At 39.4% G+C, this 21,477-nt stretch overlaps 1 protein-coding gene and 1 long non-coding RNA gene across 11 annotated transcripts in view; one reads left to right on the forward strand and one right to left on the reverse strand.

Moving 5' to 3' along the window:
* Positions 1-19,549, reverse strand: part of rims2a (regulating synaptic membrane exocytosis 2a) — a 137,661-nt gene extending 118,112 nt beyond the window's left edge. For all 10 annotated transcript variants that reach the window (XM_079343437.1, XM_079343438.1, XM_079343436.1 and 7 more), the window contains exons 1-2: positions 19,298-19,549; positions 18,596-18,810 (exon numbers count right to left, since the gene is read on the reverse strand). In XM_079343437.1, coding sequence (XP_079199563.1) covers positions 18,596-18,795 — 200 coding nt within the window. In that variant the 5' untranslated portion in view covers positions 18,796-18,810; positions 19,298-19,549. The remainder of the gene's footprint in view (positions 1-18,595; positions 18,811-19,297) is intronic.
* A 636-nt stretch (positions 19,550-20,185) lies between these two features.
* Positions 20,186-21,337, forward strand: LOC306823713. Its single transcript, XR_013779040.1, has 2 exons — positions 20,186-21,127; positions 21,163-21,337. It is a non-coding gene; the product is annotated as an uncharacterized lncRNA (long non-coding RNA).
* Positions 21,338-21,477: the final 140 nt, after the last annotated feature.

The following is a 21,477-nucleotide window of genomic DNA, read 5'->3' on the forward strand; positions in this document are numbered from 1 at the left end:
CCAGTGGCATCTGACAATGTAACATAAAAAACCCCATCTATATTCATTCTTTTACATAAAGTACAACACAAGCTTTAAAAAGCTGTGTGTAATGGAACAAGCTGACTGCTTTTTTTTTGTTGTTTGGTTTTTTTATGAAACGTTTTATTATGATAAATAACTTTTTACTATCTTCAGCATTTCCTTAACACATTTTTAGGAATTTGAGGTTACATTAATACTCAACATGATCTGGATTTAGGTTTTATCTAAAGGCTGCATTAAATGATAATTTAATTATTAGTTGATGTTTTCATTATTTAATCTAAGAAAAAAATAAGTGAAAATATTAAATATTAGATTTAGTTTTTTCCAAAGTAACATTACAAAAATTTAAATAAACCTGTATGTAAATTCATACAATTTTCAATTAAAGCAGACTGAAAACAGAGATTTTAAAAAAATACACATAACTTAACCTTTTGCACAAACAAGTTATCTGCTTTTAAAGTAGTTTCACTCATGACTGGTGCCTGATAAGAGCCATTCAACAAACACTGAGCCCAGTTCTCATGTCAAAACATCAAAAACTCAAGCACTGAAGGCTCTCACCAGTCAACTCTTACTACAGATAGAGCACACCAGAGTCAGAAATCTGTCTGATCTGTGTCAGATGGGTGAAAGAACACACTAGAGAAGATAGTGTTGTGTACCCATCAGTCTCGCCGCTCTGTTTTCCGATGAGCCAGTCCATATTTATCCTCTCGCTGTGTTCTCCTTATGACCTGCAGCACCGTTCTTTATTGATCCCATCAGCCTCGTCTCCGTGGTCGCATTACAAGCCTCATATTTATCTGAGCCAGCCTGCTGCCTGCCTGGACGGCTGCCGGACGAAGAGTGTGTGTGAGTATACGTCTGAGCACACATGTGGCTGTGTGCCCATTTCCATGTGTGTACTGTACTCAAATGTGTGCATATGTTAGTGTGAGAGTGTGAGCGCAGTGTATTCTTTGTCATGGGGCAATATACAGTAATGAGTGAGTGTAAAATGTCACAAGTGAGGTATTCAGTATCCTGGCTGCTCAAGAGGCAGGTCTCTGTTTTCTGTCTCTTCAACTTGCACTCTTCTTTCTATGAAACTTCCCAGATATAATGAAAAGACTTGTGAAGAGTTAGAAAAGGCTTTGTTCAGTGTATTTCAATCTATGCGTAATCTTTGTCTTTATAGTTTTAAGCAACAATTAAGCACGTGCTGCTGTTTTTTTTAGCCTCTGTTGTTATTTTCTTCTATATTTGGTTTCCACCTTCTCTGCTTCACTGGCTCTGCATAGAGACGCAGCCAAGCCTGACAATGACTGATACTACACTGCTCTCTAGTGGACAGATGTGCGACATAAACTTTAAAGCTATAACTCTATACAGCGTTTGAAAAAAAAGTTATGTTGATCCATAAGTTATTCATGCAATTTTGATTAAATGTCTGCGCTGCTTGAGAAACAACACAAGACAGAAAAGATAGACTGAACTGTTCTAACAAAAGTGTTGAGTTAAAAAAGAAATGCTGTGAAGCCTTTTAATTGGCAAAAAAGTCTTATTCACATTCTAGTCATCTACAAATATATATGTGAAATATAAAAAATATAAACATCAGCTGTATAAAAGATAGGACAGATCAAGTGAAAGTATATGCATGTAATGAAAACCTCTTAGTGACCTGCCACCAGATAACATCTTGGTGTAAAAGTTCAATGTATGCAGTAGGTAACATCAGCCCCACAAAAACTAGCTAGGAGCTGTGAGTGTGCGCAGCACTAGATGCCATGGTGCTGCAGATTAAGACGGTACCCTAAAGACAAGTACCAGCATATTAAATTTGGAATGAGAGACGTGAAAAAAATGTGTGTAAATGTTCCAGACGGTACCTACACCGCTTTGAAATACATACGTAGAAATGCATACGTAGCCTTTTAAGAAATGTATGTCACTATGATTCTGCCGCACCATGGCAAAGGAAACCAACATTTTCATGGTGGGATCTCAGGACACATGCTCTATTTTGTTCTATTCTATAATTTTATATCATGGATCAGTGCAAATTATTCCGTATAAGCAGTAATAACAATAACACAGCAGGCAACAATCCTGAACATTTTAAAGATTCCCAGATAATTGAATTATTCTGAGCTATCAAAAGATAGCCCAAGTGATCAGAGGCGGAGCAGAGAGGAGTCTTAAATAGTGCTTTGCATCGTACCTCCCTCTAAACTTTGTCATCACACCATAAACTGCAACTCCCTTGGCACAGTTATGTTTAGACAAAAACATTGATGTGACAGCTGTAACAAGCCCTGAATCATCACATTCCCCACAACAACAACAAGGATGGCAACATGTTACACACACCACAGAAGCTCTAGGACCAGCTAATGTGAATCTGACAACACCTTATGGGCAGCAGACAGAGAAACCTACTGTCTTAGTAGATGCCAGGCAAAAGCACGGCTGAGACAATATTATATAGCAATATTGTGGACAAATCATTTTGGCATTGAAAGTCAAATCATTGCATGCATGCATTGTTTAAGTGTTTTAGCAAACTAGTTCTCAACATTCATCCACAGGAAGCTTTTGAAAGGAAAACTCCATAGATAGGAAGAAAAACAACAAAAGTAAGAAAAACAATAATGAGAAATTTGATAAATACACATTGATCAAAGGCCGCATGAAACATGGTAATTTACACATTTAACAAACAGTTTACTAAACAGATTACTGAAATGCAAAAATATGTCAAAGGTGAGAAGATTGTGGTTTTTTTTTATATATATATATAAAATTACCGCAGTGATGCCATTGCATAGGTCTCAGCTCCATAACTTTTATTGTCTGCTTATATGATGAAATAACAGACGTTTGGGACCATGATGTGACGCAGTATGACAGATGCGAAAAAATCAATACATGCATGCACAATATACATGTGTAATTTAAAAGTTTGACATGAAAGGTCCTTTCTAATAAAATGAAAACAATTAGATTTGGTTTGACCTTCTTCACAATGTACTAAACCTGACCGTCAAATTTTAAATTCTCATCCATGATGATGCCTATAGGAACTTCTTTCACTACTTCAATTTCTACATCCTTAATTCTTTTCTCAAATACATCATTTACAGATCTATTACGTGCGGAGAAGCACATGGCAACATTAACTTTAATGGTTAAAGTAAATATCACCATCCTCAGTTATTTTCTAATAACAGATTTAAAAAAAAAGGCTCTTTTAACTAACTGAATGTTTGCTGCTCAGGACCAAGCAGACCAACAAATGAGGACATTATTGCATTGAGTGGCAATAGAGTACTAGATTTTTCCTGTAGGATTCAATAGAGAAAAATAAAACAGAGCTGAAAGTGTAAAAAACAAGCTTATATCATTAGGGGGACAAAAACACAACTCTAAATAAATGCGAATAGGATCCTTTGTCAACATGTTCCTCATAACAATTTCATACAATAAATTTAGTGTTAACAGCTTTTTGGCAACACCAAAGTGTCCAAACAATCACCGAAGATTAAACAAATGATACTATGGCTTTAAGCGCCGGGTTGAACCTCCTTTAAGCCCCTCTGACATGCTAATTTAACAGCTGTTCCCCTCATCCAGCTATGAAGGAAATTGAATTCATTAGCTATGATACTTCATTTTATCTTGTTAGTCATGATTAACATTTTAAAGTAACTAGGGTCTGAATGATGTGTCTTTCTTTCAGTTACCAAATCCCATGAAAAATAAAACAGAACTTCAAAAGGACATTGTCACCCACCCAGTGCAAGAATGTAGCATCACTAATGTGCTATTAGATTTTTTTGGACAAGATGGGACATTAGGGCGATAAAGTAATTTAATTTTTCTGGCTCAATTTGTAATCTCGCACCAGAAAAAAAGGCATTTCGGTGCCTGCATTAGAAAATGATACAGGGAGTAGCTATGGAAGACCTCATTTTCCTTTTACAACCTGCCATATAGTGGATCAATGATGAAATGGACAAGAAAAAACATTTTCATATGTTGGCTGCTAATAGATCTGCAACAACAATCTAAAAACAGATGCACACAGTTTTTCCTTCTACACATACCTCCTTAGGCATAATTACTTTACAAGCTAATCACCTTCACTGCCCAAAAGTGTGCCAGCAAAGACCAGCCAGTCCCTCTGAGGCCTTTCACTCTCTCTTATCCTGTCTCTGAGCTAAACTGCTCCTTAGGACCATTCTGTTTCCCTCTTATGATTCAGCTGGATGTTGGTGGAAAAGCAATGAACAGTAGGGGCATGGACAGATCCTAAGTAGCAGCACTGTCCTGCAGTAAAGTGTGAATTTTCACTGATCACAACTAACAAAAGATATCAGGTCTGAATATGTCTTGCAACTTAATATGACATATTGAATGTAAAGGCTTGTAGATTGTACTTTTTGTGGTGAAGGTGCCTCCTCTGTGTATAAATGAAAATCTGCATGTCTCTCTGTCTTGCTTGCGATGCGTTCTTTGCACAGTTGAACCGCCCTGCAGAATACGAGTCAAAACTGACTCAACAGTGTGTACCAGTGTACTGTATATTCAGAAAACAAGTCTCAGTCTTTCTTTATAGATATTTTATGGTATGTCAAATACATTTGAATATGTTCACAAGAATGGGGAAAAGATAGCTTTCTCTGGTACAAGCTAATATAGAGTTGTATTGTGGTGATGTCAGCAGAGGCAGTTCGGCGAAACAAAGATGGAGGCTGCTAATTTATTTTAGAATCTATAGGTGCTCAATGGGTGATACAACTTTCACATTCAACAGTCATTATTTAGGATCAGTCATCTTTATATTTGCATTCAGCTTAGTTAAGTTTTGAAGAGTTTCATGAATGGCTGATTTATTGACAGCTTTAATCTAACTTTTCTGCATAAAAATAATAAAAATTCTATCTGCGATAGAGGATCTCATGGCGAAGCAGCGACCCTGCAGGCCCTTTGAGTCCACTAAAGGCCGAGTGATGAATGGATCATAAGCAACTACACACATCATTAACATCATCCCAGCGTCAGTACTGCAGGAGGATGAAGTTAATGTCTGTTTGAACTGGGGACTGACTGACAGTCACATTTTTCACTGGAGGCTGAAGTAATGCACAATTACAGTATCTTTTATGACTGTAAAGAGAAAAATATGATACTAAACTTGCAAATTGGATCTGATTTAATCCAGTTAGAGCATACAGTACAATGATGTTTTAATTCATAATTTTTTTATGTTATTTTTTTGGGGGGGGCTTTTAATGTCTTTATTTCAGATATATAGAGATACGACAGTGGAGAGAGCCAGAAAGAGAGAGAGAGGAACGATGTGGGAAAAGGAACCACAGGTCGGGCTGGCCTGGAAGATCACGGCTTCTGTACATGGACCGTGCATGCGTACTGACTACATGGCCGATGCCCCATCAATAAGTTTTGAATGTCTCCTGCCATTAGGTCATGATCATAGACTGTAAAAATAATGATATAAGGACACACTTAAGTAAAACTTCATGTGGATAACTTGATAGATTAGTTAAAATCAGTTAAAAATATTTAAATATAAAAAGAGTGTCTGATATAAAATTCAAGTTAAAATAATGTAATAAAAGTTTAGTATGCAAGTCAGTAGTATGCAGTACAATGTGTTTTTTAAGCAACAGTGTTACTGTTTATATTGACAAAGAAATAATTTTTGATCGAAAAAATTCAGATTATGGCATTTTAACTAAAATAGAGCCAAAAGGTTCAGTATTCAGCAGAAAGCCAGTCATATCACAAACTCTATAAAAGAGACTATGGAGACATATATACAGCATAGCTAAGACAACAGACTGTTTTAAAAACAGGCTTGATGGAACAAATGGATGAGAAGGGGCGGGGTCATTTTTAGGGGTTGAAGTGAAACAATATTTGTATAGTGAGTAACATCTATGTAAAGAAATCAGCATCTCACAACTTTTACTGCAGAGAAGTGTTCTATTGATGACACTGTATACGAGTTAACCTAAAGTTTGATTTGTATCATGCTTCAACAACGTATTTGTGTACGGTAATGTGCTACTTACACTATAGCTACATATTTCAAAATGTCTTGTGTGTACATGAACATGTGCCATCTAAGATTGAATTTGGGACCTTTTGAAATGTTTGTCGTGTCCAGAGCAAAAAACAATATAAACTAAACCAAAGAAAAAATCCAATTATTAACACAACACAATTGTTCAAGTATGGTCTGACAAATCGTGATTATGCTAAACAGAAATATACTATTGTATCACCTCTACTGTACACTATCTGCAAAACTCCAAGAAAGGAAGCATGTGCGCTAAAAATAGGAGCTCATTTAAAGACAGATGATTAGGTCTTGAGGCACCTGTTCATTCTACCTCCACAATAAATGCCAGAAGACGTGCTACTTAACACTTTCTCTCCACCTCAGAGAGGATTAGGGGCAGGGGATAGAGCACTGATAACTTCCTTTGGCACAGGGCACTGGCACAGTGCGATAGGCAGGGCAGGAGGGACGATGAGAGGGCAAGCGCCTTGGTGTGATGGGGTTGGCCAGCTACCACAGCTGGGCCTTAGAAAGCACAGATAGGATTGAATCCATGGGGTACACTCATCAGAATAGGCAATCTAACAGCACACAACTCAGACCTCCTGACCAAGGACTAATATTCAGATTGTCAAACAAGAGTTGGCAACAGCAGAATTTCTGAGCAACGGGGAAGTGGCTAATCTCATGCCCAATATAACTAAAATCCATCTGTTTCCTTAGATTACCTGCCAGGATTCAATTGAGCTGCTCCATATCTCCACTCCTGAGAGATTTCCAAGTGGCAAAGAGTCAGCTAATCACCCAGCAGCCCACACGTTCACAAGTGTATTTCCATGTGAGACTTACAGGAAACATATGCACAACATTCATCATAATACAGTTAGTTTATTGTAAAGTGGAACTGTATCAACAACATGAGCAACATTTAGTCAGAGGTAGTGAATCACCATGTTAGTGTTATATGCATATGTGCTTGTTTGTTCCAGTAATGGTGTGTATATGAACATGTCTCGCTTTGTGTGTGAATGCTTGGTTGCTTTCTTCTGACAGCTCGCTTTATTCATCCTGACACAGATACATTTTATTCTGGCTGTGATCAGCACTTCCTTGGCAGCTGACATTGTCCCATGCTTACGTCACAACTCCTCCCACTCACATCTCAACAGCTCCACTGGGAATAGTCTTGAAACTCAGCCCTAACCCCACCAGAGATAGGTCACTGCTCTTTTCGTTTGCCCACTCTTTAGCTCCCATAGCCAGACAGTGAGATGGCTGAATGCATCTCCATGTCCTCCTCTAACCTTATATATCATACAGGGTGAGGCATCAAAGCACTTCTAAAGCACCAACTCTTCCCCGGTCTTGCTATTATTTGCCAAATTATTTCCAGTCCTCCAGTCAGACAGAGCCTAGTTTTAACATGTCCTGCTGTCTACTCTCTGATATCTGGAACACCTCAGGTTATGATGAGCAATAATCTTGTTTGGATGCATCAGTTAAAAAAAAAAGAAGATAAATATGATGCTTTTAGTGATGATCACTCCAATTCTCTGCCGCCATGTGACCTTGCCCTCGACTGAAATCCCAAAAGTACCATCCTCAAAGACACAAAAACCTCTTCATCATGTTGTTGTTCCTGGCTGGTAGCAGTGGGTGAGCTGTGCTGAAACTGCAGTCAGCTGCGTGTGTCTTACTCTGGAAAATATTAATAGCTTGGCCATGGCTAACAATAGAGAGGTAATAGATACCTTGCTTATTGTTGGCGCGCTCTACTCCTTCCTGTCCCAATTCAGCACCATAGCACATCACTATTAGCTTGCTTAACTAAACTGCATACAGCAAAGTGTACACAGGCCAACAAGCACTGGAGAAACCTGATATCAGTTCACTGCAAACAGGTTACACCTATCACTTTGCTAGAATATTACTGTAGATGCCATATGATGTTACACACTTTGGAATTTAGGCATCTGATACCCCATCAGGATATCATATACTATATACTATACTATACTACACTATTCTATACTATTGAAAGTACATAAGACACACTAAAAATTGCTTCAAATATTTGCAAGATCAGCAAATTAAACAGATGTAGCCACAATACGTTTTAACTAAATTAACTTGAACTCGATGTCTCTCAACATCTGTCCAATGACTGAATTATCTGTTTCACTTTGGCTGCTGCAAAATCCAAAATCAAAGGATTCCCTTGCATTAGCCGCCTCTCAGCAAAGACTTAAAGCCAACCAACCATCCAAGCAGCCACCCACTTGAGGATAAGGAGACCAGCTTTTATTCGCAGTCTACAGCAAACACAGCTAACCCAGCAAACCCCCTCCTCTCCTCCCCCCACATGGCCTGATGCCTGGTGACTTTAAATGCCTGCATTTCCTGCCTTGAGAGACTTCCTCTTCAAATGATTGTATTTATGTTTTACAATGAGGATTGTTGTGATTCTGTGCAGCAACACCCCCACCTCCCCTCCCCTCCCAATTCCACTACTACACATCCAGGCCACATCGCAGCATCACCATGACAATAGCGGTAGTATCTCAGTGAGAGGAGTGATATTAAGGGATTAGTGGGAGATCCTCCATCAGACTTCGGTCGAGGAGCACGATCCCCGGATCACAACATCAGCTGTCTGTCTCTCTCTTGATCAGTGTCAGATGACAGAGATAAACAAGGATACAACAACCAAAAAAATAAACATGAATCCACTAAAGCATGCTCACATACAGATAGTGAATCGAAGGAATAATGCTTTGAGAGCTCACACAAAGCCACCTTCAGCCCTAGGCAGTGTGAGCAGTGGACTATATGCTGTACAGTATGTCCTAGTGTAGGTTACATGCTACTGCTGTGTGTAGTGTTCAAACAGTGGGCTTATATAAGGGCCAGGGCTGCATTTGTGACGTTACAATAACGGCTGCTCTTTATTCTCCCTCATTTATGTTAGTCAGCTTCCTCTGTAATCTACCTATGCAGCATCTATATGTATACACTGTAATGCTACTAAGCATCTAACCTTTGATCACAGCCAGACCTCTAACACCAATCACCATATCATAATGTCTGGTATAGAAAAAAAATTAATCAAAGAAAAAAATACAAATTAAAATATAAACGAAATAGAAATAATGAGATTTTAGTTTTATAAATAAAACTCTCTGTGCTAAAACAGAGATTTCATATGCATAGCATAATATAAAGTTTTACAACAGAATCCCGGCACCAATCATTACATAATATTCTAGTGTCTGGTTGTTAGGTCTCTGCTGAGTTAGTATGTGTGAGTGTGTGGGTGTTTCATTGACAGTGTCGTATCTCTCTGTGTATTTGCTGAACGAATAAAAGGAGGGCACATTTGTTTAGAAAGCACTGAATGAATTTGGTTTCGTTTTGGGCCACACAAAGGCATATCAGAGGGACCGGCTAGGCAGCATGCACCTGCTTGAACCAGCTGAGTCTTGATTGAGCAAAACATGGACAGACACACAAACACATGGAGGAATAGAAAGATTTGAGCCACCTTTGTAAACTACAGCTTGTAACTATAAACGCTCATAAAACTAAGCTTCTGGGAGGTGAAGTGTATTCACAAGTCATTTTATTGCTAACATTGCAATGACATTTGGTTTATTCTAAAATGATTTTCTGTAAATAGTTGTTGTTACAACATTCGTACGTTAAAATAAGTTTGATGCAAGAACAACACATGGGGTTCTTTACCAAAAAAAAGGATTTCATCAGGTGCCTCATCTCTCTCTTCCAAGAGTGAGTCTAAGTGAGTGCAGCTATGTCCATGTTGAAAAGACTGAGGAACTTGTGTTTTAGTATCAGAAACATTTCCATGATGTGTAAATGTTCTTATAAAAACATGGTAGCTGTTCTATCAGTGTTTGCTGTTGGCTGACTTAAAGACCTCCAAGGTGTGGAACTGCTGAAAGCAACATTTTAGTTTAAAATGATTAAATATAAATACTTGTCAAACTTTTATTTAAAAAAAAAACTAAAAAAAAACTTGTATAGCCCCTAAGAGAATTACATTTTAAAAAAGCTAGAAAAGAGACAATACTGGGGCAAATTGATGGAAGGATGGAGCTGATCTTTTGAGGGGAAAAACCAGCCTTTACAAAACAAATGAAGATGAAGCTTGCAGATTAGTTTAGTGTAGAGAAGCAGCAGCAGACGTTAGTCCAGTTCTGTCACTGCAAATATCAAATATACTTTTTACCTACTTGTGAGCTTTAGCGATGATTTGAAAAGAGCCATGTTAAGGCTCCAAAGTCTAAATGCATACACACGTGCAAGATGACAATGCCCAGCTGTAACTTAGACATTAGCCACAAAGGCTAAAGCTGCTTCTTTTAATGTAAAAAGGGGATTGAAACACGAAATAATAAACTAATAAAGTAAACCAAACTAAAACTCTTAGAAACAAAATGTGAACATGTTCTTTCCCCCAAATGCCTTCACTTTAAGTATTATAGATTTTCATAATTATTTGTTATTTAATGATTACAGTAAGTAATGTTAAATTAACATTCAACAACAAGCTTTAAAATCCTATAACGGAGCAATTTTTAAACTGACTTTTTTGTTTACAAAACAATATTCCTCTTTCATTTCTAACTGTTTTAATGCTGCTACTGAAATCTACCAGTAACTTGAAGTGACATACAAAAATGACCAGTTGCTGCAAATTGGTATCAGAACAACAATGCAGTATACTCTATATCTGGAAAGGTAGAACAGGTCAAACGTTGTGGATATATTCTATCATGAGATTAGTTGTTATCAGAACAAGGATTAACCTGAAGTCCTGTCTTTACCAAAATGTACATAAAGTAAACACTGCATGTATCAATCCCTTGTTCTTTCATTTGCTTTCTTTATTAACTACATTTACTCTCCGATTCCCAGGGGCTTTTGTCTTATTGGTAGCTGGAGATTGTCCAATAGCACTCTCTGCTCCGCTGCCTGGCTCTCCTGGTAGCCTAAATGACTTCAGGCCTTGTTGCCTGTTTCGATGCCTGGCTGCTTGCTGGACACTGCAGAAAGCTAAATGTGTCCACTATTAATAGTCCAACTAACAGCATGTGGGTTCTCACTCTTTGAGAGCAATAAGCTTGAGATGACCTGGTGCATGTTCCACCTCTATTAACTGGACTTTCAGCAGCCTCATAATTGGATCTCACTTTATATCGCTTCTGTTTTCAGTGTCTTTCAGTCCCTTCTGCACAAAAATAGTACATGGACTTCCACAAAAAAAAGAGAAAAACATAATGCATACACAAAAAATACTGCCTCACTAAATAGAACCCATATACTGGCTTCAATTGTGTACAGTAGGCCTGACGAAGGGACTGATTTATCTGGTGGAGTCTCATCTGAATGAATCCCTGGATGATTATGGCCCTTCGGGCCATGTGTTTTGAGACCTCTGCTGTGTGGAGTAGAGAGTTGTCTTTTTCTCTGACCTTTCAGGGTTCAACGACCATAAAACAAACCCAGAGGGAATGTCACAGGGGAGAATAAACGCACCACACCTCAGTAGCTATACAACTATGTCTACACTGGCAGAGCACCTGTGCCAGTCTTCCCATTACAGTTTGAATGTGTAACAAAAATGTTTTCACTGCCTCAGAAATTGTACAGTATTGTACAGGTAGTCTTTAGCAGGCAACACGTGTTCCCTGACGCACTAAACCCTTTCTCAGTTGGTCAGCTGTATATCTCCCTCTCAACTACACTCAGGGTGGATCATGACAATGGGCAATAAAAGTGATAAAGTGGGCTACTCTCTATGTGTTTTCCACTCACATATTTCTACTCTCTTTCCCCTAGTTTGTGTTCCTCTGATCTCATTTTTTCCATTTTTAGCCTTCACAAACCACTATCCCGCTCAATTTGAAGAATTGTGTTGATCCCATTCAGGCTACTCTTGCACAGCATGCTGGGGGCTTATGTAACAGGAAGCCAGATGTTCTTGCACTGGAGCTGTTGTTAGATTCTGTTTTGACTGAGTACAGTATTACTAGTCCCTAATGTTGCAATAATGTATTTTCAAGGGCACGTTTCTTTTTTTTTCTTTTTTTTCTTTTTTTTATTTCTGGAGGCAATATCATGATATATTTTAAAATATATGTCCATGTATGCACAAACAATGCTTTCTCAGTATGGTTTGAACTGGCAACCTTAAAAAACGTGCATTATTTTGATGATATAACCACTCCAATATTTGTTGCTCAAACAAAGTTTATAATAAACAATAGTAATGCTTAAGGCTCTACTGTATTGAATGTATCTGTAAAAGGGGCATTTCCCCTGCACTGCAGTGTTTCTCTGTATTTTACATAACTATAGATATACAACATCCCTTGTACTAGTTATTACAACCTACTTCTCATTGTAAAGCATTTTCCTGATGCCATGTTTCGCCAAGGGCATTTCAAATTGCACAGCCAGGGGCAGGAAAATCCCTTCAAACTTTGCTTGAGGGATAAGAGCCCAGCAGAGAACAAAACCTATGCTGACGAATGCAGATGTTATTTAGAACAAAGCCCTGAGAGACAATAGAGCCCTATGCTGTGCTGTGCCACGCAAGAGAATAGCAGGCTATGGGAGATGGCAGGCTGATTGCTCTGTCAATGGGGACTGAGGCTGTCATATCAGCAACGAGACCTGATAGCATCTCAGACGTCAATGTCCCTCCTCTCATTTTCACTCTGATGTTCTTCTCTCCTTTCCTGTCCTCCCTTCTCCTCGTGTCCTCCTGTCCCTTCTCATTTCCTCTCATTTCTCTAATGTTAACCTGTCTTACACTTTCCTCTCTTCTTGCACTCTCATCTCCTTTTCTGTTCCCTTTTTAGCTTATCCTCAGGTGACCTCTCTTTCCCTGCTTAAAGTATGGGGGAAACACATCTTGACATAGAACAATTTTAGCATTGTTTTCTTTTGTAATCTAATCTAATGAAACAACCAAAGCAAACAATACATTTTCTCTACTAAAACGCTGCAATCATTGTTGCCTGTGTCCAAAGCCTAATTGAAACTTTTCTGCAGCGTAGAGCTGTATGACTTAACAAAAACAAAAAAAACAAACAAAAATAAATCATCAGGAAACTGCACTGTTATTCTATTTGTAACATGTTCCTTTATACAATCGGTGTCATTTATTTTGAATTGATCACACTGTCCGCAGCCTCTTTCTGTAGTGTAACATTCGTTTGATCCAAACTGTCAACAAAAACTCTGGTTAAACTGGCATTTGCTAAATTAGAGATCTAAAAACACCTTTATGAAGCAGCCTCATGACCTGACAATGTGTCAATATTTCATTACCAAAACCCTTTGTAACTGTAATTGGCATCATGATGTATTCATTTGGTGTGCATTCTGCTTTATAGAGTCAAGACACCATCCACTCTTCACTCTCTCACCCTCTTTCCCCCGCTCTCCCTTGGGGAAAGTGATGGGGGATGGGAAGCACTGGAACACTCATGACAGAATCTGCTCTTTGCATGGAAGCGAGTGAGCATGGGTGAGTGAGCTAAGGGAACAAGAGGAAGGCAGAGAGAGTGTATACTGTATACTGTCCAGTGGGAAGCCTCTGATTATTGCCTCGCCTCGTTTCACAACCATAGGTCTCGCTCTTCTTCTCTTTCTTCCTTTTTTGTAATTGCTTTATTGGCATGAACACAACACCTTCAAGTTATCCTCAGCAGGCTATAAAAAGGCTTACTATGAATGTACAATAATTGAGACAGTAAGAAAAACAAGTGATGAAATGTGCTAAGCTACAACTATGCACTACACAAAACAGTTATTTTACTTTTTAAGACAAATGCAATCAATCAGAAATACAATTCTAATGTTTTACTAGATTATCATATTTCAGTATTTATTTGACATTTTTCCAAATAATTCTGCGAGTCTGATAAGTTTTTCATATATAGTGTTGGTGTCTGATTTGATAAAGAAAGTCACTCTTTCTTTTTCTCAGGATATGAAATGGAGTAATGAAGTGTTGCTCTGCATTTGGCTCTTGTTTGTGGGGATGACATGATGTGTTTTCATTGGGTTGCTGGATTTGTCTCTGTCCCCAAAGTTGTGGTCACTAAATCTGTTGTTTAAGGTCTTTTTTCGGTCCAGTGCCAAATCACATCAAGTTTTGACGCTTTATACCTTATGAACTATGTGTTTGTGTGTGTGTCTGTGCACTCACTGCCCCCCCCACCTCTCCCTCTTCCTCTCTCTCCTCTCTCTCTCTCTCTCTCTCCTTCTGTAAGCCTCCAGGGACACAGGCCCACTCAGTAGCTCTAACCCCAGCTGGTACCCAGAGCTCTCGAGCCCTATCAGATGAATGCCAAGATGAGGTGTGTGAGATTTGGGGGGCAGGGGGTTGGTTACAGAAAATGGTAATGAGATGTTATCAATCAAAGCTAATTCTAAGTCAATGCTATTCATTCTCAACATAACCCCCCCCCCCCCCCCCCCCACACACACACACACACACACACACACACACACACACACATCTATTGCCAAAACTATGCTTCATGCAAGCCTGGAGCATGATCATTGCCAAGTCTTTGAGGACAGAACAGCAAGAGGGTGGGTCAATTAAAGTTTACAACTGAAACAGGACAATTAGGAACACTAAACTATGATTAAAATAAGATTCCTAGCTCATATAAGCCTTTAAATAGTTATGTAAATATTTAATTTAGACTAGTTCTGTTCATTATGAAATGTCAAGATTACATAATGTATAACTTGCCTTATTGGATTCTAATCACTGTATACAGTGTACAAAGTAGAGTCTTAGTGTAAACAATAGGGGTGAAGAAGTACTGTAAATATTTAGTGTAACAGTGTATACAGCAATAAGGGAGAATTAATTACAAATGTTTTACAAAGACAATTAATCAGGCTGTGACAGATGTATAATGTCTTCCTGGAAGTCCCCCAAAAGACCTAAATTGTGCATATATTATAAGAGTCTACTTTCACACTATTATTAGTCAGTAGGAAATATAAGCTTGTTGTGGTGTCAGCTTTTTAACAACCATCCCATTTTGTCCTGATGCAAAATATGAATGTACGTAGATAATAAAGATCATAATAGAGTTCAAGTCAGTCCCACAATTTCATAAAATCTATTTCAGGGTCATAATATGAGGTCTTTTTGGGCACAAAAATGGGTATTTTGACTTTTCTTTCTTCAATAAAAATCTGAAAAACCACCATATCCATATAATGTTCCCAGACAGCATGGAAGAACAATTGTTGTTCAGTGCATTAATATGGGATGGCCTAAATAGACGTCAGAGCAGTAGATACCTCACAGCCCTTGAATAGCTGCATCTCAGTGGGAGTCCCTCCTACAAGGCAAGCAGCATAATTAGCACAGTTAAAGGAGCTCCCTGAGCAAATGACACAGTCCCCCAAATTCACTGTCATGGGGAAGAGGAGGAACTGCAATAAATCATGGGACCTTATGTGACCTACAAGGGGGAAAAAACGTTCAATACTGTAATTTGCTTACCAATCACAAATATTTGTTCTCACCCTTTTCAAATAAAAATCAAATTACCAAAAAAATAATGATATAGATAATACTATGTGGAGCAAGAGAAAAGGAAAAACAGCAAAGGATAAGCAGGTAGGAGTGTGAAAGACAAAACACAGTGTGGAGAATGTTACTGCCTCCACCTGCCTCCCTATCCACCAAACAGAAACAGGAAGCAGTCCTGAAGGTACAGAGGAACAGAGAGAAAGGAGAAGTGGGGCCCCAGGCAGATTGTAGGTCACCCCATCACAGGCACAGTGGGGAATACAGTGTCTGGTCTGGTGGGGGTGGAGATCCTAAAACCACCCACTTGTACTATAATACTAAGAGATTCACTGATGTATAGAAAAAATAACTTATTATTACAAGTGTTCTGAACTTAAGATAATTGAATTAAATGAACTTTCTAGGATGGAATTCTTGGAATGAGCTACATATAAGTCGTGTGCCACGTAATGGATTTAAGTAATTCACTCATATGGATTCAGTACATCTTCAATTTGCCGACACACACATATACAGAACTTCTAAATATGAACAGGCTAAGAAAGAGTAGCTAATTATATTCAAGTCAGCAGCACTGGATTTCCGTCCATGCTCTCTGTAGCACCTCCAGTGAGATGACAGCAAGTTGGCAAGTCCTGCAGCTGGAGGCTCCTCTCTCTCTCTCTCTCTCTCTCTCTCTCTCTCTCTCTCTCTCTCTCTCTCTCGCTTACTCCCTTGCTCTCTCTTCATTCCTCTATCCTCCCAGGATTCCCTCTTTTAGATTACACACTTCAAAATAATTCTTTGTCAAAAATCTACCCAAGCTGTTTTGGGACTGGACCGTGAATGTGACAACGCAGATGCACAGGCTATAGGTTTGGATGTTGCAGTGTGGATGTTTGCTTCTGACACTGCTCAAAATGCAAGAAAGCATCCAGTGACAAATTAATCCACTGCAGTTGTACCTATGCCAGGGCTGATCAAAATTAATGCTGGTTTAGGATATGTTGTGCATGTGGGATTCATAAGGTAAAGAAAGTGGGGATTTACTGTTTTGATGACTCATGATGAGTCACCTCGTACGTATAGACGGAAAACATGAAAAGAAACTGACAAAGTCTTGCTGAATGAAAAGACTGGAAGAAAATGTTACTATTATACTAAAAGCGAGGTCAAGGGGTCTTCTTTACTCTTATCAAACCAATAAGAATCCTACAAACACAACAAAGTGGAGCCACTCCATTGTCAGCTGATAGCTGTCAGTAGCGGAGCCCAGTTTGAGTGATCAAATCCCTACAATGGATTGCAAAGGAAAGGCCATGGTGGAAACACAATTTGCACTAAATTAGCACACAGGTCATCAGTACAAATGCCTTTTTTGATGTACTGTATGCTTTCAACTAATATGGCCTGTAATCAGAGTTATCTCACATTATGGGGAGACAGTCCACCAGCAATTCGGCCATTCAGTCAGTCAGTCAGTCAGTCAGTCATGTCTCTCACATAAAACAGCCTCTTCTGCCCATGCTCAGTCATGACAAGCCTTTGACATCACTGTCCGTCTAAGAGTCTAAGTGACTAAAACTGACAATCCCCTTTACCTTAGAGAAAGAGAAATAGGAAAAAAACACTTGGCTATTGAAGAGGAGGGGGGCCCTGAGATAGGAGAGAAGGCAGCAAAGGCCTGGGTGATTCACAGAGCATGCACAGCAGTGGCTGAGGTAGCTGTGTCTTGAAGTACATGAGTCATGTTTACCATGCAGCTACTCTAGGTAGGGATTGCACAACTTTCATTTCATTAAGAACACTGCTTTAGTGATAACATTTACCACATGATTGAAAACCTCAGCTCTAATGCCTCAAAAGAAGATGCCAGTGATGGTGGAAAAAAAATCCCTTTAATCTTACTGGCCATGCTTGGATGCTGCATCAACATCAAGCCTGCCAGAGATGTCTTGTAGACATTTGGATGGGCTTACTCATCAGCTAAATAAAGTCTTATGTCTCTGCTACACAATTAGGACATGTTCCAAACACAATACATCTTGGTTTGTGAACATGCAAGCTTTTGCATCCTTTCACTGAGAAGTAAAAAATACAAGAAACTTAAAATGAAAATGTTTAAGCCCACAGCCCCGAAATCCCTCTCTTCTCTTTCGCCTGCCTTAACTAAGAAGGTCAAACACGCGTTTAAATAAACAATACATCAACTAAGTGTGATTCTATGAACAGTGCAAGATGATAAGAGTGTTATAACCCACTATAAAGCAGAGTTATCACACAGTAAAGGTTAAAGGGATGATGGCGGAAACAGTGCGGTCCACCTTAAAAACTAAAACCCCACAGTGGACAGCGCCGTGGTGCTGAAACAGCTCCGAGCGACATCTGTACATAAGGGGAGCGGGGGGAGGGCAGGATCTACCGAGACTTTAATGTTGAAATCACACACATCCCGCGTGCGCCATCGCCACAAAGGACACCTTAAATGATCTTTCCAGTGTCATATTGTGTAATCTCGGTGACGTTCGTGGGGAAAGGTTAAGCAATTTGGCGTGCTTAAAACGTGAAAATGGCGCCCGTTGCTGCTAACCCAGCCCATTATAGTACAGCTCCAGCTTCAACAAAGTGGGGGAATGAGGTTGGCGTGTAGACTATGCCGCATTATAAAACGATATTCAGTCATTCAGAAAATGTATTTTATAAATGGGGGGGTCAAGAGCTGACAAAGAAGCAAAGGGGAGCATTCAACTCCCGGGCGGCTCATAGTCGACTGTTAGAGCTGTAGCTTAGATGTCAAGAGGCAACATGATCCTCCAGTTTCTCACAATGAGAGAAATTCACACTGCAATAACAACCAACAAACACCCAGGATTATTCACAACCACCAACAGCACCAAGAGCTCCCACTGGCCGCGTAATCTTACTTTAACATCGACTGTTCCTTCGCATCCTCCTTCTTCTGTCGGTCCATGACACCGAGGATGATCTTCCTCTCATCCTCGGTGAGGTGGCTGAGGTCCGGCATCTCCGGCATGGCGCCGGCCGCTGAGGCAGCAGCAGCAGCAGCAGCAGCAGCAGCAGCAGCAGGGCCAGGGCCGCCCCGGGGCCCGTGTGGAGCAGACATCTTTACACACAGTGGCTACAAAACGAGAAAAGCACCGTCAACCAGCAGCATTCTGGGCGAGATGTCAGCTACATTTCATGCCGTTAAAAAAAATCAAATCTGTGGTGGGGCACGCTGCAGGCACTGTGGCTCATAGACGGCATGACATTTTGGTTTAGAGTAGCCCATTATAATACACACTTTCCACCGTGCTGCAGAAATAAGCGTCAACATATTCATCACTGCCTCTAATCTCATCTATTAACGATCATAGAAGGGTAATCACATTTGCGTGAGCCGAATGAGCTTTGACTGCAAAGGGGAAATTCGAAATATTCAAGCTAAATTTACACATGAAAGTGCCTGAAATAGATAACAGTCAGGATTAGAAAAAGATGCCCTTAAGTGCACAGGCTGTAGGCTACAACCTCTGGGTACTCCAATCACAGGCGTTCATCCAAGCAAGGGAAATTAAAGAAAGTAGGGAAAAAAAACCCTGAGGATTACAAAAAGCAACTCTTGCCTTTTATTTTGCAGTCATGTTAGATCCTGTCTAACCCATCGCTGTCATCCTTTAGAGAGGCTTCACTCGCATGATGAAATAAAAGGTACCCGGTCAGTCCTTGTTTATTTTTGTTCGGAGTCCTTAGCCCTCCTCTGTCACTACGGTTAGCTCGCTTTCCTCCAGGTTGGTAATTCTTGGAGATTTCTTAAATGCACAAAAAATGGATGCAATGACAGAGAGAGAGATATCGAGAGAGGGGGAGAGAGAGAAGGGAGGGGGAGGGTTATTGAAAGAGAGAGGGAGAGGAGGGGGGAAATCCAGATAGGAGGAAGGGGCGGGGCGATGGATACGTAGAGGAATAAAGCCGAAAGGACGCGCTGGAGTTCATTGACAGCAGGCAGAAAGCGGCTGCAAAAATAAGACTTGAGGCCGGAGCAACACTGGAAGCGCAAGTTGCATATTTCATAACCACACAACTAATATCATGAGCTCCTTGAGAGGGTCAAATTGGGAAGTACTAAACTAAATACAGAATATGACTGGAATGGTAAGTGATTGTCAGTACTGCAAGTGTTGCAGTGGTTCTGTTTCACCCAGTTTTAATGTGGTGTACAGAAGGGCAAATTATGCCACACTTTGATTTGAAATGTATTTCGAATTTGTAAAAAAAAAAAAAAAAAGTTTAGGGCCAGCTTAGATGGGAAAAATATCTTAGATGGAGGTGAGAAATAATGGTTACAAAATGCCTGTCAGCTGTACTCTATGAGAAAATGTGTGTTATACTTGACAAAATGGATTGAAAAAGAAACAGTATAGCGTTGGCTTCTTTAAAGGTGCACCATGTAGATGTGTAGGTAGGGAAATTTGAAAGCTGGAGAAGTAAAACAATTCCATGCTATATTTTTCTGAACTAGATACACATACTTTATTGAAAGGGAAAAAAGGGAACACTGGTGTTAAAAGCAACCAGGAGAGAAGACCATAACTTCTTGCCTAGCATTTTTATCTGAGCACAGTTTGAGTATAGTTATGAACATATACCAACAGATCTGTACATTTCTCCATAGTGCACCTTTAAAATGGGTTCATTAATATCTTAAACCTATCCTATTCAAACTATTAAAGATTCACTTCAACATGAGCCAGGGAGACTGGAATGAGAAAAACATAAAATACTGAAATTAATCATACCATGAAAAAAATGCTAGATTAATTGCAATATTTTATTTTTATATAAACTTTCAAATGAATACAATTGAGGAGACTTTGAGTCTAGCTTGCATCTGTTATGACCCCTGAAATAGTCCATCTCTTTGATCCCAGGCCCTTTCCTAAAGCAATCTCTTTCTCAGACGACTGTTGATTGGATTTGAAGGACAACATTAAGAGGATACAGCTTCAGCCTCATTAGGACTTTAAGTCAATTAGCACCATTTCAGTGATCTTCTGTAACACAACAAACAAGAGAACTAAGAGACTTAGTACTTCAGGAATTCAGATCATGTTTCCTTTCTAATTACGTTTTCAGAGACATAAATTAGTCGAGAACTTTAATACAAATACACAAGCAAAAAGAATTTTCATGTTCTCAGATTTCCTGTGAAAATATGTTCTGAATATATATTGTGATTAATTATCAGATATTTTAAAACAGATCTCATATAACAGGTGTTACATAAACTAGAACATCTAAAACTGTCCACTGAAGAAAAGAAGTCTCCTGCAGATGTGTTCCAGAGTTTCTTCGTGCATCAGTACACTTTGGAATGGTTGTCAGATCATCTTATATGACCAATTTCTTAGAACTTACTGAGCAAATCAGAAAATCCTGCCCACTCAATGGATCGAGTTACCAAGTACACAGAAGAAAGGGAAGATTCTAGCCATCTTCTTCAGCTCTCTTATCAGACCGTTTACATGGACAATAAAGAGTTGCACCATGGGAGAAAGCATCACGGAGAGACCGTCCAAGGTACATTAGGCCTTATTCATACGATTGATGTCATTAATGTGACATGCAGAAGTAAAACACTTGTTTCAGAAGATTGCGGATAAAAAGTGAATGAGTCTATCTTTGCTTCATGGGAAGTCCCTGGGAGTTTTAAACAGAACTGAGGTGGGTTTCTCGAACAGGTTAATTCAAATCTGCAACAACAAACCACGGTAACTGTGAGCCGGTACCAACTCACAAAACTCTG

Source organism: Symphodus melops (assembly GCF_947650265.1).
Source record: "Symphodus melops genome assembly, chromosome: 5".
NCBI classification, from domain to species: domain Eukaryota; kingdom Metazoa; phylum Chordata; class Actinopteri; order Labriformes; family Labridae; genus Symphodus; species Symphodus melops.